This window comes from Vigna unguiculata, chromosome 5, assembly GCF_037176805.1.
Source record: "Vigna unguiculata cultivar grain cowpea cultivar isolate G323 ecotype 2 chromosome 5, ASM3717680v1, whole genome shotgun sequence".
In the NCBI taxonomy this organism is placed as follows: Eukaryota; Viridiplantae; Streptophyta; class Magnoliopsida; order Fabales; family Fabaceae; genus Vigna; species Vigna unguiculata.
In genome coordinates, this window is record NC_140796.1 from 14,012,600 (window position 1) to 14,029,351 (window position 16,752).

Genomic DNA, 16,752 nt, shown 5'->3' on the forward strand with positions numbered 1-16,752 from the left:
AAATCCCTTGTTAATCTCTAGCAAAGTGGTTATAGTAAATCTATCGCTAATCCCTAGCAAAATCGTAGGAAATTGTATTAAGCCAAAATATTGCTTGCTCTTACTATTTTTATACCTTATAAAATGCATTTAATTATCAATATTACGTAAAAATATAATAAATCTTGCCAACCAATTTATATGAAACATGTCAAATTTTACCACATTCAAAATAATCAAAGTTAAGAACATAATGAAAGCTTTTAAGCATCACAAATAGAACAATTGTCAACTTACATGATTAAAATTAAAATAAAATAATATAATCTTCATATTTTGTTCTCCTCATGTTTCTTGACTAATGGTACCGATGATATCTTTAATGTATAAAAAATTTGTGTCTTAAAAAACTTCATCTGTGTTTGCATTTCCACTTGCGCTTGCATTTGTGCTTGGAATTGTGCTTGAAATTATGCATGCATATTTGTTTGTGCTTTCTGTTGAGCTTGCACCTATTATGCATGTGTCTCTATTTGTGCTTGTAACTATATTTGTAGTTGCTTTTGAGATTTTGTTTGTAAATGTAATTATGTTTACATATGTTGCTTCATTTGAGACATTTGTGTAGACATTTGAGACATTTGAGACTCTGTAAGTATGAAAGTGATTGAGTGAAGAAGGGTTCGTAAAGCACTATGGTTTAGGTTCCTCTAAATTTCCACTTTTGTCATTTACTCTTTCCTAACATTCGTATGGGATTAGTCCTTTGATGTGAAGGATATTTTGGGATATCAACACCAGCTTGCATGCATAACTTAACAATGGCTGGAATCCGGTTATATTCAAATTGTGTATCATGTTTAATACGCTTACCAAAGGGAACAAAAAGATGATAGGACTCAATTGGGACAAATATATCATTAACAGAACCCTTTACCCAGGCATGAGAACTCTGACGCTCCCTACCATGAGGAACATAGCAACCTGAAAGTTTTGACCAATTTGAGCTACATGAAATTTTGAGCATTCGTTGCATGAATTCAATTGGTAAGAATATAACTCTTGTATCAATAAAACAAATGCAAAGAAACTAAGACATTCACCAAAAAAATATAATATAATCTACCTAAAGCCATGTGCAGGAATGTGATGCAAGAGCTAGGCAAGACCCTTGATCAAAAGCTTCCCAGCTTCAAACAATTCATAGGCAATAGGAACTAGATTTGGAACAAGCAATCCATTCTTCAGAGGCTTTAGAGGTTTCTCTATTCCCATTTGTGCAGGTTTCTTGTCCTCCCTTGCAACATGTTGTATTTCCTTAAAGGGAATTGGGTAGGGTATTTTCGTATTCTTTGGTAAAATCAACGGTAAATCCTCATTTTGTGGTAATTTTTTTTGTTTCCACACAATTTATTTGCTTTTGGGCCTTCGACTGGACCAAACTAAAACTCGCGACATTGTTGATCTACCTTTGCAATTCCTCACTAAATAGTGAAAAATTAGTGAGAAAAGTTTATCGTTCGCTAAATAACGACAAATTAGTGAGAAAAATATATCCCTCGCTAAATAGCGACAAATTAGTGATAAATATGTTTTCTCGCTAAATACTCGTTAATTTCTCGCTAATATCTCGCTAATAAGTGACAAATTAGCGAGAAAATTTATCCCTCTCTAAATAGTGACAAATTAGTGAGAAAAGTTTATCCCTCGCTCAATAACGACAAATTAATGATAAATATTTTTCCTCACAAACCTCTCACTAATTAGCAACAAATTAGTGAGAAAAATTTTTCACTCACTAAATAGCAAAAAATTAGTGATGAATGTTTTCTTTCGCTAATCCCTCGCTAAATAGCAACAAATTAGTGAAAAATATTTATCCTCTCTAATTTTCCTAACAAATCAATAAATATTGTAGTGTACTTATATATAATCTAACATCACAACAATATTCATTTCATCTTTAATATAAAGAAAACATAAAAAAAATCTAAAAAAAAAAAGATTTTCAATAAAATAAGCAATGAATGTATAGTAGCTACTTGTACACTTTTTATTCTTTATCTCATTAAAATTCAATTTTATTAAAACCTAATACCATAAAACTCTTAAATAATAACCAATTTGAGTGACCAAAGAATTATTAATAACTATAGTGATCAATTTATATATCAATTTACAAAATTAAAAATTATTGGCTACTAAAATAGTCACTATTATGAATAAAAATTTATAATTGGTGACTAAATCAGTCTTTAAAATTAGCTACCAAAGTTTTGGATACAAATGAATTAGTTTCTAAATTAGTCTCTAATTAATTAATAGCCAATGTAATCATCAATTATATTTTTTTATTCATAATAATGGTTATTTTACTAACCAATAATTTTTAATTTTGTAAATTGGTATCTAAATTAGTCGTTATAATTAGGGATGGCAACGGGGCGGGGCGGGGACGGGTTTCACTATCCCATACCCATCCCCGCATAAAAAATTCATCCTCATCCCCATACCCAAACCCAACGGGTATCAAACTTTTTTCCCATCCCCATCCCCACCGGGTAACGGGTATAATCTCGTACCCATACCCGTACCCATGTTCTAACTACTTCAATATTAATTTTTATAAAAGAAAAAAAATTACGGTAAAGAAAACATAATATTATGAAATATTCAATATTAGGAGGATTTTCTTCGATGCCAAATACAATAAAATAAATTATAATTGTTTATATTTTATATTAGAATACCAAATAAAATTTCATGTGAACCAAAACATTTATTAAATTTGCAAACTACAACATTGATGAACTTAGTTGATAAAATTAAAAAATATTTCAAAAAAATATAAAAGGAAAACAAATATTCAAATTAAAATATATTTTAAATGTTTGTTTACTTCAATTTTTTAAATTCTAATGAATTTCTTTTTTATACACTAATAAAAGTTATAATATATCACTTGATCAAAATGATACAAAGAACAAATATTCAAATTAAAATATATTTTAAATATTTGTTTACTTCAATTTTTTAAATTATAATGAATCTCTTTTTTATACACTAATAAAAAGTTATAATACATCACTTGATCAAAATAACACAAAAAACAAATAATAAACATAATAATAAAATTTTGACATAGATTTTGTATCTTTTGAACTTCAATATATGTTGCATAGTGACAAAAAAATATTCATAGAAATTACATTAAATTTGTATATTGTAGTAAATAAAAGTTATTTATACAATTAAAGTAAAAAAAAATTACAGTATGATTAATAGTGAGTTATAAAATAACAAATAATTAGATAGAATATATCGAAATATTTTATTCTACATGATGAAAATAAACAATAAATAAAAATATTAAAAAACTAACAAATGTGTGTTTTAGAAATAATTTGAGAGACTATCGAAAGAAATCGCACAAAGGAAATCAAATGTATAATTAAGGTATGATAAAATGAAAAAAACCTTAGAGAACTAATTATTAAATTATGTTTGAAGTGGTTAAAAATAAATAGAAATATCATTAGTGACCAAAAAATTTGTCATTAAATTACAAATAAATTAGTAATTAAATTGGTCACTAAATCAAGTACCGATTCGATCATTGAATCAGTCACTAATTTAGACAATAAATCAACTACTACCACCAATGACGAAAAATAGTGACTGATATGGGTTACTGACTAAATCAGTCACCATTTCATTTTTTCTTGTAGTGAATTATCATATACTATTCCTAAATATCATTATATATATATATATATATATATATATAATTTTAACCACTTCAAACAGAATTTAAAGTGAAACAATTACATTATGATATATTATTCTACATGATGAAAATAAAAACAATAAATAAAAATATTAAAAAACTAACAAATGTGTGTTTTAGAAATAATTTGAGAGACTATCGAAAAAAATCACACAAAGGAAATCAAATGTATAACTAAGGTATGATAAGACGAAAAATATCTCAGAGAACTAAGAAAACTTTTCAAATATCAACATATATACTTAATGGTTGAAAAATAACGAAAATTATTTTAATGAAACAAAAGAGTTCTTCAAATTAAACAAAAATTAATAATAATAATAATAATAAGTAAAGAATTTTTTTTATATTACCTTAAATTGAGAGTATAAACATTCTCATGTGAAAGGAAAATTTATAATAAATAAAAATATTAAAAAATAATATAAATATTCAAATGTAAGGCATAATTTTTTTTTATTAACATACATTATTTTAACATAATTACATAAAGGTTATGATAAGATAAAAAATATATTGGAGATGAGAATGAGTTTAATGACAAATGAAATAATTAAAAGAAATAAAAAATAGAATATATATATATATATATATATATATATATATATATATATATATATATGGGTTACTTGATTAATTGTGAATATTTTAATAATTTAAACGAGAATGAAGATATGACGGGGACGGGTATTATGGCGGGTATATGTACATCCACATACCCATCCTCATACCCAATTGAAAAAGTCGGGAATTCCCCATACCCATACCCATACCCAGTCAATGCGGGGATTCCCCGTCAAAACGGGGACGGGTTCGGATAATACCCACGGAGACGGGTTTATTTGCCATCTCTAATTATAATGACTACTATTTTTAGTTTTTAAAATTAGTTTCTAATTGAAAATTTTCTTATTGTCCGAATAGTGAATTAAGTTAATTTAATAAATTTAAAGTCACTTTTAACCTTCTATTCATTATGATTTCTCTATTAAAAAAGTATTTTGTTATTTATTTTATTTTATTAAATTTTATTTTTATTAAAATCTGATGAGTACTGAATTAAGTTAAAGTAGACAATTTAAATCACTTATAACAAATGATTTTATTTTAGTAACTAAATATTATAATTTTTATTCAAACCAAGCTTGACTTAATTTACCTTTGCTTTACATCCAAAACAAAAGTATAACTAATTTCATTACATTTTTAATTAATTATTTTTATTAATTATACTTTTTCATTATTTTCAATTATGTAGCACATTTATCAGGGAATTAAAAGAGTATAAAAATTATATTATAGTTCTTGTATCATAAATACTTAGATGTTTCCCATTTTACTTATCACAAGTAGACAAATTGCATGTTTCAGACAATTTTTTCCAAATGAAAAAAAAAAAAGAATTACACCAAAAGACTTACACCTTATTTGGATAAGGTATACATACAACCATGCTCAAATTAAAATATTTTCAAAGAGTATATTTTCCAAATATTCCAAGTATTTTCGGATGCTTAAGGGGGTAATTATTTATAAACTCGGTGAAATTTTGAAACAACCTAACAAAAGTATGGCTTGGTACAAATCAATTTCAATTTTATATACAATATCTTACTGGGTGTAAAAATCAAAGTCTAACGTCACATATACATTTCATCTCTGGAATTAGTCACATTTTGTAAGGATTAAATTTTAGGGTTTTATAACAAAAATATATGAATTTCACATCTCATTAAACAGTTTCTATTTTGAAAATTTTAATAAAAGTTTTACATTTTTTTTCTTTTTAAATGATCAAACCCTTAGGAGAATTTTATGTATATTTATCTCTGTTTAAAATTCAAAATTAATTATTGTTTTATTAGTTATGTCTCTCTTAGTTTTTAAATTTATCTATATGCAAAATAGAAAATCCCATGATTGCTCTATTACATGTAGAAAATAATTTTTGTATTTTCCAATTTTTATTAAAGGACTAAGGAGAGGAATGGTGTGAATAGCTAATACAATAAAAGAGTCACTCAAAGAATCTTCACTTCTCTTTCTTGGAAACGATGAGGAAAGTTAACATGATAAAGAGGACAAGTTCCAAGAATTAGCTTCGGAAAACAGTGTATAATAACCAACCAAAAACCACTAGTGTTTCAAAGAATTTTTCTTTTATCAGCTATAAAAGTGTAATAAAGTTTTTCAATTTTAATAAAATTTGTATTTTATTTATTTTATATTTACATCATGATATCTATATATATATATTAATTAAAACAAAAGTGAAGAATAATATGCTAGTAGGAGCAGTGCAGATTAATGGATCAAATTATTACTCGTGCAACTTGATTGTAAAACTTGTCTTGTCCTTCGAAGAACAAACTTTGTGAACTGAAATTTTCAGGACTGAATCAGAATAATAATTTATTATATATGACAAAAATTTATTATATATATGATAAAAGTTTATATCAGTACAAACTAGCTAGCAAAAACTATTTTACATCCTGATACCTCTAGTTATGCAAGCTTCGTACTCTCTAGTTATATAAACACAATAAAAGCTTCACTATATTTTTTTAATTGTGCATAATTGTTCATGGGATAGAAAAATTCAAGATTGGGTTTAACAAGCTACCCTAATAAAAAGAAGACAACTATATAAAGAAAGGGAGAATCAACAAAAACAAATAAGATGGTAGAATGTGAAAAACACATAATTGGTGATATTGCATGCTTCTTTTGAAGTCTTTTGTTTACATATTTTATTAAAATGTAATGTAGAACAAGGTAGGAAAGCCAAAGATAAGAGATAAAATTGTAGTAAAAATCTAAAACATTCTTCACAAATTATTATTAGCATTCTCTGTGGATGAAATAGGATCTATAAATAATCATGTACACTAACATTTGAGGGTGAACACAAGTACAAAATATATTTATTTCAACTATTACTTTCACATCTTATTCCATACTATTATAAAAGCTATCTCACATTTCTTTTATCCTATAACTATTCATTTCATAACTTCAAGATGAGAAAGATATTAATTAGGCCCAATATGTAACAGATAATGAAAGGATTGGGGACTTAAAGGCTTTAATGTATGTATGTTTGTCGATGGCAGACGAAATTGGAAATAAGTGAATGAATCCCTTTCAAGTTCTCTTTAACAACGTCTCTATTTTTAAGTGTTTGGTGTGTTGTTTATGAATCAGAAGATTTACTGCAATATGTTAATCATTAGAAGTAGAATTGTCAATTTGGTTTAGTCCCTAGGACTTAGTCTTAGCTCATGTGAGCTAGGTAGGAATGACAATACGGTCCGGCCCGACCCGTTTAGGTCCGGTTTGCATAAGACTCACACATTGTGGGCTGGCCCATCCTGTTCCGCATAATTTATGCAGGCTGTAATCACTGGCCTGCCCCGCACATCACTTGGTCTGCGGGCTGACCCGCTTTTTTTTTAATCTTTTTAATTCTTATGATAAACTTTCAATGTTTAAAAATTGGGAAACTTTAAGAAGTTTACAAAATTAATAATAATTCAACATTTTCATCATATTCATATTCATACTATGACATACACAATATATTCTTTAAATTTTAGCACATTAAAAAATACATAATACTTGTCTTTACTAGTTATACAAGAATTTGGAACATTAATGCAAGAGTCCATAAAAAAAGTGACTAATATACACAAGTGCAAATTTTTTTTATGCGGGCTTGCAGACCAGCGGGCTTATGTGGGTCAAGTTGTGATGGGCTTACGAGTTCAACTTCTAGGCCCACCCCACGTATTTTGTGCGGGCCAGGCCCTAATTGCCATCCCTAGAGCTAGGACCAAAAAGGCCCACAAGACAAAAAACCCCCATTAAAGAATCTCGCATGGCCAAAAACTCCACAAAAGTTTTGTGGGACAGAGCTAGTCCATGGGCTTTCTTCTTAAACATGAAAAATATATTATTAAACTTTCCAACGTCGGCTCAAGGCTGACACGTGTAGGACGTCGGCCTGGTCTGGCTCGACCGTAATCCTAGATCGAGCCGTCTCGACTGTGGGCCTAGGTCTGGGTCTTCGGGCTGGTCTGGAACGACCTATCTGGATTGTCGGGCGCCGGACTGACCTGTTTAAATTGTTTGGCCAATTGACCCATCTAAGTCGTCGGGTCAGCCTGGCCTGTCTGAGTCTTTGGGTTAGGACAATATATCTAAGTAATAGACATGTTGAGGTCCTAAACCGACCCACCTGGGACGTCGGACTGGATCGAGCCGCCTGGGTCATATTGGCCATTTAGATAGTTAATGTCTTCGACTAGGTGTATCCCTTTGTTACTAACCTTTGTTTAATATCTCTCATTATTTCCATCAAATTTGTTTTTTCTTTTATTAATTTGAACACCCACTTGTATCCTATGACAATCTTATCATTTGGCAGAGATGTAGTTATCCAAATTTGATTTGAGTCTAAAGCATATATCTCAAACTTTAAGTGTTTCTCCAATAATCAAGTTTGATAGTCTCTATGTAGAAATGTATTTCAATGTGTTAATAGCAAGCCATGACATGAGATGAGTTAGTATATATGACACAAAATATTTAACTATTGCATATGTATAGGATTTTGATTTGTGAGGTTCTTCGTCAACTATGTGTTATGTGTGTGGTAATTCAATATTGTTTTCATGATCATTGTTATTCATATCTTAATAAGGTACAAGGTCAAGTTGTGATGGATGATTTGTCTTGGGTTATTCTTCAATGAATTGGTTCTCATCATGAATATGAAGGTTGCCAATTTCTTTATTTGTTAATATTCTTTGTGACAAGGAAGCGTATGCTCATGAGAGCTCTAGTCACATAAAGTAAATGACCATCTTTTCTCCCAACTATGTTGGTTTTTTTAGGAGTATTGGCACTTAAAGTTTGATGTATTATTCCTTTAGTTTTTAAAGAAATCATTCATGAAAAATTTAGTTTCATTATCATTATTGCTTTTAGAAACTTCAAATTGAGTTTGAACAAAGTAACAAAGCTTTGTAAGGTCCTAGTAGTTTCTTATTTTTCTCTTAAAAGAAAAATGCATGCATGAACAAAAGGTGTTGAATATGGTCCCCAACCATCAACATAGACAGGATAAAATACTCATTTTCAATTTAGATGTGCTAGTGGGGAAAACAAGTTTTTTTTTTTTTCATAATGAAAAACATCACAAACATATTAACAAAAGGAAATTTACTCTTAATGACGTGAATGCAATTATTTAAATATATCCTAATATAAAATGTCAAAAAGTTTTAAGGTTACTAGTAGTGAAATTAAGAATACTAATAACATATGGAGCTGGTTCAGTGAACTTAGGCTCAAGTTTCTAGTAAGATGAGATTCTAAGCACATTAAGTTTGTCTCACATTTTAGATAAACCAATTATTTTCAAGGAATTTTTGTCCTGAAATTGAGAATAGCCAAAATCTATACTTTGAAAACCTGCATTAAAACAATATTGAATTAACTAGTGATGACAACAAACAAAGGGGGAAAGACAAACTTCACTTCACACTGAACAAGTTGAATTTGTTAAACAATAACTTCTAATATTTTGTTCAGCTAACTACACTCTCTTACTCTAACAAAGGAACTACCTCATAAAGTAACAAGTAGATTATAATGGTTTGTTTATATGTACTTCAATACTGAAAAAAATGGTATATAATAAACAGAGATTACTTCACTGGTCACAATTATCAGACCTTTATCCTTATACACAAGGAAACCAAAATTACGAAGCAGAATTAATTGATGACAACATGATAGAAACAATTCTTGCTAAGAAAATCTCAGTTGCCTAGCCTCATTGCTATATTGACTATTTGAAAGTTACTTGGGTGTTTGAGGGCGATGAGGAGAGTAATGCAGATGCAGATTTGTGCTGCTGGTGCTTATCACTGACATTGGTTCTTCATTAGGAACATTTCTTTCTTGTTGATCATTTGCAGAAGATGCATGAAGAAGCATGTCAACTTTCACACATTCCTCTCTCTCCTGCCTAATTTCCTTCATCATTGCTACAACATCTTTCATGGTTGGTCTGTCATCTGGGCTTGAGTTCACACACAGCAAAGCCACTCCTAAGGTCTGCAACATTTCCTCAATTTCAGATTCTGGTCGAGCTCTCAAGCTTTCATCCACCACTTCAACTCCACCTCTTTTCTGTCTTACCCAATCAACAATGTGGAGTCCATCAGGTATTGTTGGATCAATCGGTTGCTTCCCTGTTAGGACTTCTAGCACAACAATGCCATAGCTATAAACATCACTTTTCTCTGTTATTTTCATCATGTAACCATACTCTTCAATCCCCACATACAAAAAAAGGTAATAATGTATACATGTCAGTACACAGTTATGAAAGATAGCATATTCAGACAAAGAATGTTAAATAAATATTTAGTTTGAGTATTGGGGTAGTACTAGTAGTACTATACTAACCAGGAGCAATGTAACCATAGGAACCAGCTAGTGTGCTAGAAGATCGAGCGAAATCTCCATCATCAACAAGTTTTGCAAGCCCAAAATCAGCTATGTATGGTTCAAATTCAGGGCCTATGAGGATGTTGTTGGCCTTGATGTCCCTATGAACAATTGGAGGAGCACAATCATGGTGCAAATAAGCAACACCTTGTGCTGCTCCTAGTATTATCCGAAACCTTATGTCCCATTCCAAGCAGTTGCCACTTCGTTCATGAAGCAGACTTCCCAGACTCCCATTTGGCATGTAATCATACATAAGCAACCTTGTGTTTCTGTTCCAACAGCAACCCAAGAACCTTACAATGTTCTTGTGGCGAATTGAACCGAGAGTTTTTACCTCTGCTGAAAAGGAATCACGTACCCCTCCATTAACTGCTAACTTGTCACTTTGATCATCACATTTTGCAGCTATTGTTGTTGGCCATAGTCTTTTCACAGCAATGATATCCCCGTTTTCCATTTCGGCACGATAAACAATCCCTGAACACCCCTTTCCAATTACATTGGATTCCACCAAACACTTTAAGACTTGCTCCACAGAGAAGTTTACCTTTTGGAATGGGGTGAACTGCCAAGGCCATGAATCTCCTCCCATCTCAGAATCATTGTCTGCTTGAATGATTTTCCTTGCTCGAAAGACAGTAACAACTCCAAATACTGACATTGCAACAATCAAGGCACTGAGCAGCCCAATAGCCAGTTTGATTATCTCTGACCTCTTAGAATTATTACCATTAAGCATTTTTGTCATAGCATCACCGCTAACAAAACATGAATCATGACCATTAGGACACAAACCTTGGTTTCCAGCCAAATCTGTTGCTGATAGTTGATGGAATAACTTGGTGTCTGGAAGATAACCAGTGATTTTGTTGTAGGAAATGTTTAGAGAAACAAGATTTTCTAGCCCTGAAAAGGCCGCCAAGTCACCTTCAAGATTGTTGTGTGAAAGGTCTAGAACTGACAGTTTTTTCAGAGAAGAAATCTCTTGTGGGATCACTCCAGATATTGCATTGTGACTCAGATTTAGAGAAATATCAAGTGCTTCAATTTGAAGCAGTTCTGGTGGAATGCTCCCTGAAAAATTGTTGCTGCTAAGATCTAGAAGCTGAAGACCTGAACATTGCCCAATTGAGGAGGGAATTGGCCCAGAGAAAGAGTTTCTACTTAGGATTACTCTAAGAAGTGAAGTGAGTTGGCCAATACTCATTGGAACCTCACCAGATAAGTTATTCATAGAAACATCCAAGACCTCTAACCTTGTGAGAGAAGACAGATAACTAGGCAAAGCACCAGAAAGGGAGTTGTTGCTTAGATTCAGCATTTGCAGTTCTTTACAGTTTCCAATCTCAAATGGTAATGACCCAGTAAGCTGATTTTCAGACAGATCCAGGAAATAAAGGCTCTTAAGAGAGCCAATTTCTCTTGGTATATCCCCACTGATTCTGTTGCCTACAAGTCGGAGGCGAATGAGGGAAGTGCAGTTGCCAATCTCAGGAGGAATAGGGCCAGAAATATCATTAGAGATTAGCAGAAGCTTTGTTAAATTTTGAAGTTTGAACAGGCCTGGGGGTAAGCTATCAGTGAGTGCATTGTATGACAAATCCAAAGCCTCAAGGCTTCTACAACCTCCCAAGGATGATGGAATGCCACCTTCAAGTTTGTTCTGCCAAGCAAAAAAGACTGTTAGCTTTGTCAAGCTTCCAATCCCAGGTGGAATTGAACCTGATAGCTGATTTGTATCCAACTGCAACTGTACGAGGTTTGAGAGATTGGATAGAGCTGGTGGTATGGAACCAGAGATGTTATTGTTACTCAACATAAGTTCTTCAAGATTTGAGAGTTTCCCCAAACTTTGGGGTATTCCACCAGAGAGAGAATTCAAGGAGACATCAAGAATCTTCAAGTTTCTGCAGTTACCAATTTCCTCAGGAATGTCTCCAACAAAATTGTTTTGCCACAGCAGCATCTTTTCCAGCTTCTGAAGCATACCAATCTCTCTTGGCAGGGAACCAGAGAGGTCATTCTCATAAAAAAATAAATTGACAAGCTCTGAACAGTTCCCTATTTGAGGAGGAATCTCACCAGAGAGCATAGTACTATAAATAGACAAGGTCTGAAGCATACCTAGCTTGCCGATTGAAGCAGGCAATGAACCAGAAATTTTTGTCTCAGCAAGACCCAACACTGTCAAATTTCTGCAATCTCCTAGCTCATCTGGAATCTTCCCCACAAGGCCATTGTTCCCTCCAGCTCTTATAACCTCCAGATTTGACAACTTTCCTAGCTCCACAGGAAGATCCCCACTGAGACTGTTATCGAAAATGTCAAGGGTTTTGAGATTGACACAATCACCAAGCTCACTAGGGATTGAGCCTGTGAGATGGTTGGAGTTCAAGCTCAAGTTTTGGAGGTTTTTGAGCCTCCCAACACTTGAAGGAATGCCACCCACAAGACTATTGGAGCTAAGATCAAGAACTCTAAGCTGAGAACAGTTTCCAATGTCAGGTGAGATAGTCCCAGTGAGGTTAGCCCCAGAAATGACCAATATTTGAAGGAAGGGAAAAGATGAGATTTTTGAAGGGAAGGGAAGGGCTAGCTCAACATTTTGAATGGTTATCTCAGTGACAAGGTTTGCTGAAGAGCATTTGATGTAAGACCAGCTGCAGGGATTGGAGTCCAAAGGGTTCCAACTGGAAAAGGCTGAAGGAGTTTTGGAAGAGCTTTGCATCCATGAGACCAATGCAGCAACTTCATCAGTTGCAGCAAATGAAAGAGGAAGAAGAAGTGCAAAGAGAAGAACATGGCGAAGAAGGTGATGGTGATGGTTTGTGATGAAAGCTTGCCTCGACATTTGGTTGTGGTTTTTTTGGTTGCTCAAGGCTTGCCTCGGCATTGACATTGGCAATTCCCTCAAAAACTCAACCAAACACAAGCATATCAAATCAAGTTATCAACAACTCTTGGTTTTGTTGCATTGGGACTCTCTTTTTTTTTAAGTCTCACTAACTCACTCACTCTGGTGCCACCACCATAGTTTCTAGGATTACTGTTATACTTGCTTTGTAGTAAAGCAAGAAAAGGAGACAGGGTATTATTATTTTATACGATTTTGAAGTGAACAAGCACCACCTCCTCTGCCTCGGGGTTCTGTTCTTTTGCCTAATATTTTCTCTGGCATTGAATTATGTGACTTGTTTGGCACAAAACTAGTTAATAAGCCATGTGTTGTTGCATTGTTTTCCTCAACCTAGTCACTAACTTAGTCTGCGTCATTTATATATTGTGTTGATAAACGAGCTTCTTCTTTAATTTGAAAGACTCGTTGCTCTACTTTCTGGCATTTTGCTCCTTGTTTCCAAAGCTTCATTCAAAGCAGATTCCCCTTGCATTTTCCAGATTATTAGAATTGCTTTCCAAGCATCTTCGTCAACATAAAAAATGTTACTGCTACACATGAAACCATATATTACTTCACTGTCATTACCATCATAAATAATGTTTTGTAAATAACATTTTCATCACTGTCCCACTACTATCTTGTTTTTATTACTCTATTTCTTTGTAACAGTCGTATAAGTTTTTTTTTCATCAAAAACTAAAGAAAATGTTTAATAGTTTATTTATAATATAATCTCAAATGAGTTACCTATAATAATATATTGTAGTTAATGTGTTTTTCTTAAATAACAATCCCATCTATTCAGTTGTTTTAGGAGTTGAGGATATTTTTCACTTTAACTATGAAAATTATTTAATTTTTCTAAAGTTTTAATATAATTTTAAGTGAATTACATACTTCTTTCAGTCTTTTTATCTCAATATATATTTGTATGTCATTATATATTTTTTTATCATTACTTATTGTCCTTTCTCCTATATAATTAAAATAAGATGTATAATTAAAAAAAAATAGTTAAAATAAAAGTTTTTTGTAAAAATAATATAACATTTAGAAAGGAAACGAAAATTAGGGGATATATAACATAAGAAGAATTACAATATAATTGTGGACCATATTGTAATCAATCTAAATGACATTATTTAAAGATCACCTATTAACTAATTTTTGCTTAGAACTAGATATATTAAAAAACAGAACAAATATCTTCAAGTCATAACACAATTTGTACCACAAAAATGTCCAAAATTTTTAAATGAAAAAAATGCTAAGTTTGGATAGTGACAGTTCATTTTTATCACTTCCACTCCAATTATTACACTATGTGTATAGTTTTCAATTTAGACAAACATTATCTTCAACCTGGTTCCATTTTTTTTTATGAGAACTAAATATATATGCTGAAAGTTTGTGATTGAAATTATTTTAAGAATAGTTTTCCTTTGTGTCTTTTTGTTTCCCCAATAATTGCAAGCATATGAATAAACCTCAAGGGATAGCATATGAGTGTTGTTGATAACTAGCAGTGGCATTCATAAGGGTATCCACTTTTCTTGGTGACATATTTAAGGTAGATTTGGACATGTATTGCCCTCACCTCTTCACCTTTTAACCTAATCATCAATGTTTGATTCTCAAACAAAGAACCAACCATAAGGCATTGCCTCTCAACACAGTCTACAAGATCTCAATAATTATTATAGGCAATAGTGGCCATATGACGCTACTTTTGTTTAAGAGGGTACATATATATATATATTATATAAGACAAAGAAGATGATATTTTAACCTATTTTTTCTGACTCACTTTTAACTTACTTCTTTAATTATCATTAGATCATTTATTTTAATTCTTTTTAGTGATGTGATGTGATGATCTAATGGTGATTCAAGTGGTGAGTTAAAAGTGAGTAAAAAAAAAAGATTAGAGTATCATTGTTCATAAGATAATTAGAAAACTATTATCCACAAGAGTTAGAAAAAAACTATATTCTGTAGTGAGGTAGAAGAGTAAAAATAACTAAAATGTAATGATATTAATATATAATATTATTTACATTACTTAATATATACTAATTCTAATATTTTAGAATATATTAAAAAATAACTTATTAACATCATTGTATTTTAAAAACTTAAAAAAATATATTAAAAACATCAAAATTCTGTATCAAGAAAAATAACAAGTCAAGTTGGATACGAATAATATCTATAAATTACTCGGTTTGCAAAAAAAAGTTTCATATATCACCTATTTCATTATTTCTCAAATATTCATTTAAAGAATAATAATAGTTTTTTAGTACCCGCTTGGTACATACTTACAAATATTTAAAAGAAATTTATAAATTTTAAAATAAAATTATTAAAAAAATATAAATTATAAATTAAATTAAATTAATTAATATTTATATTTAATTTAATTTAATTTAATAAAATATAAATTAAATTTTCTTTTTAATTTTTTATGAATAATAGATATTCCCACCTAATTAATTTATAAGTGATGAACAAATTATTCATTACATATTATAATATCCATTTAAAATATTATTTAGTACGCGTAACAAATTTTATTCGCAAAAATTCATTTATACAAATATTTTTGTCAAATCGTATGATAATTAAAAGAAAAAAAAAAAGGATTTGACTTAATGGCTAGATGGTAAAAACGCCAGAGAACCGGTGAGTATGTGATAGTTACCCATGATGGCCCATAAGCAAGAGGACATTTAGAAGTGTCTTTTCAGTTATTACCCTTTCATGCTTTGATTTCAGAGGCAATTGTCCAACATTCACTGTTCATTCCACCCTTCTCATTAACACATGATTTGACCTCACTTCTTCAACTTCACATTTTTAATGTCTTGTCAGTTTCAAACTCTTTTACACATATCTTTTAAGATTTCACAATTTTATTAGATAACAATCAGATGGATTCCTGTTATGTTTTGATTTGATGTGTGAATTATTTGACTTTTTTATTATAAAAATATATGTTTATTACTCAAATTAATGTAAAAGTTTGATTTTTTTTTTATATAGTTTCTTATGCCTTTGTATTAGATGTGAATAAAATATTACTCCCTTTTTTTAGGTAAGTCTCTTGCTACCATTTATAACATCACTTGCTAGTACCATGTATGATTATAACAAGTCAATGCAACATGCATGGATGAACTAATTTAATTTTAAACATTGAGTACATCATATGTAACACATGTATCTATGTACTCACGTTTCATTTCAAAATTCAAATATCAACAACGTATATCACAAATTGCATAATTGCATTTTCAATAAAATTAAAGTATTCCTTAACAATACTCCTTATGAATAATGTCAACCGAAACATTGTCAAAAAGATATTCAAATCTTTAGTCATATCTTCAATGCACAATGTAATTATCACATCTATTAAACATGTTCCACCAATCACTCATTTGACACATCAAAAATATCACTAGTAAACATTAATCTCAACTTCATACATCCAACTGGTAATATGGGCTTTTTTTTGTTTAGGGTCTATTGGAACTCAAATTTGCATAAATGGGTCCGT

The 16,752-nt window shown here is 30.9% G+C and overlaps 1 protein-coding gene and 1 pseudogene across 1 annotated transcript; both read right to left on the reverse strand.

Annotated features, from left to right (window-relative positions):
• Positions 1 to 205: 205 nt before the first annotated feature.
• Positions 206 to 4,615, reverse strand: LOC146886107 (APO protein 1, chloroplastic pseudogene; annotated as a pseudogene).
• A 4,800-nt stretch (positions 4,616 to 9,415) lies between these two features.
• LOC114185401 (uncharacterized) lies at positions 9,416 to 13,673 on the reverse strand. Its single transcript, XM_028073105.2, has 2 exons — positions 10,247 to 13,673; positions 9,416 to 10,107 (listed from the first exon to the last, which is right to left on the reverse strand). Exons 1-2 carry the CDS (start codon positions 13,188 to 13,190, stop codon positions 9,635 to 9,637), a joined length of 3,417 nt encoding a protein of 1,138 aa, XP_027928906.1. The 5' UTR covers positions 13,191 to 13,673; the 3' UTR covers positions 9,416 to 9,634.
• Positions 13,674 to 16,752: the final 3,079 nt, after the last annotated feature.

Bases quoted from the DNA above. Each gene is read 5' to 3' on its own strand.
- LOC114185401 (XM_028073105.2), bottom strand. From the start codon at position 13,190: ATGTCAATGCCGAGGCAAGCCTTGAGCAACCAAAAAAACCACAACCAA. The intron at 10,108-10,246 runs GTTAGTATAGTA...TGGGGATTGAAG, and splicing joins CTATGGTTACATTGCTCCTG to AGTATGGTTACATGATGAAA.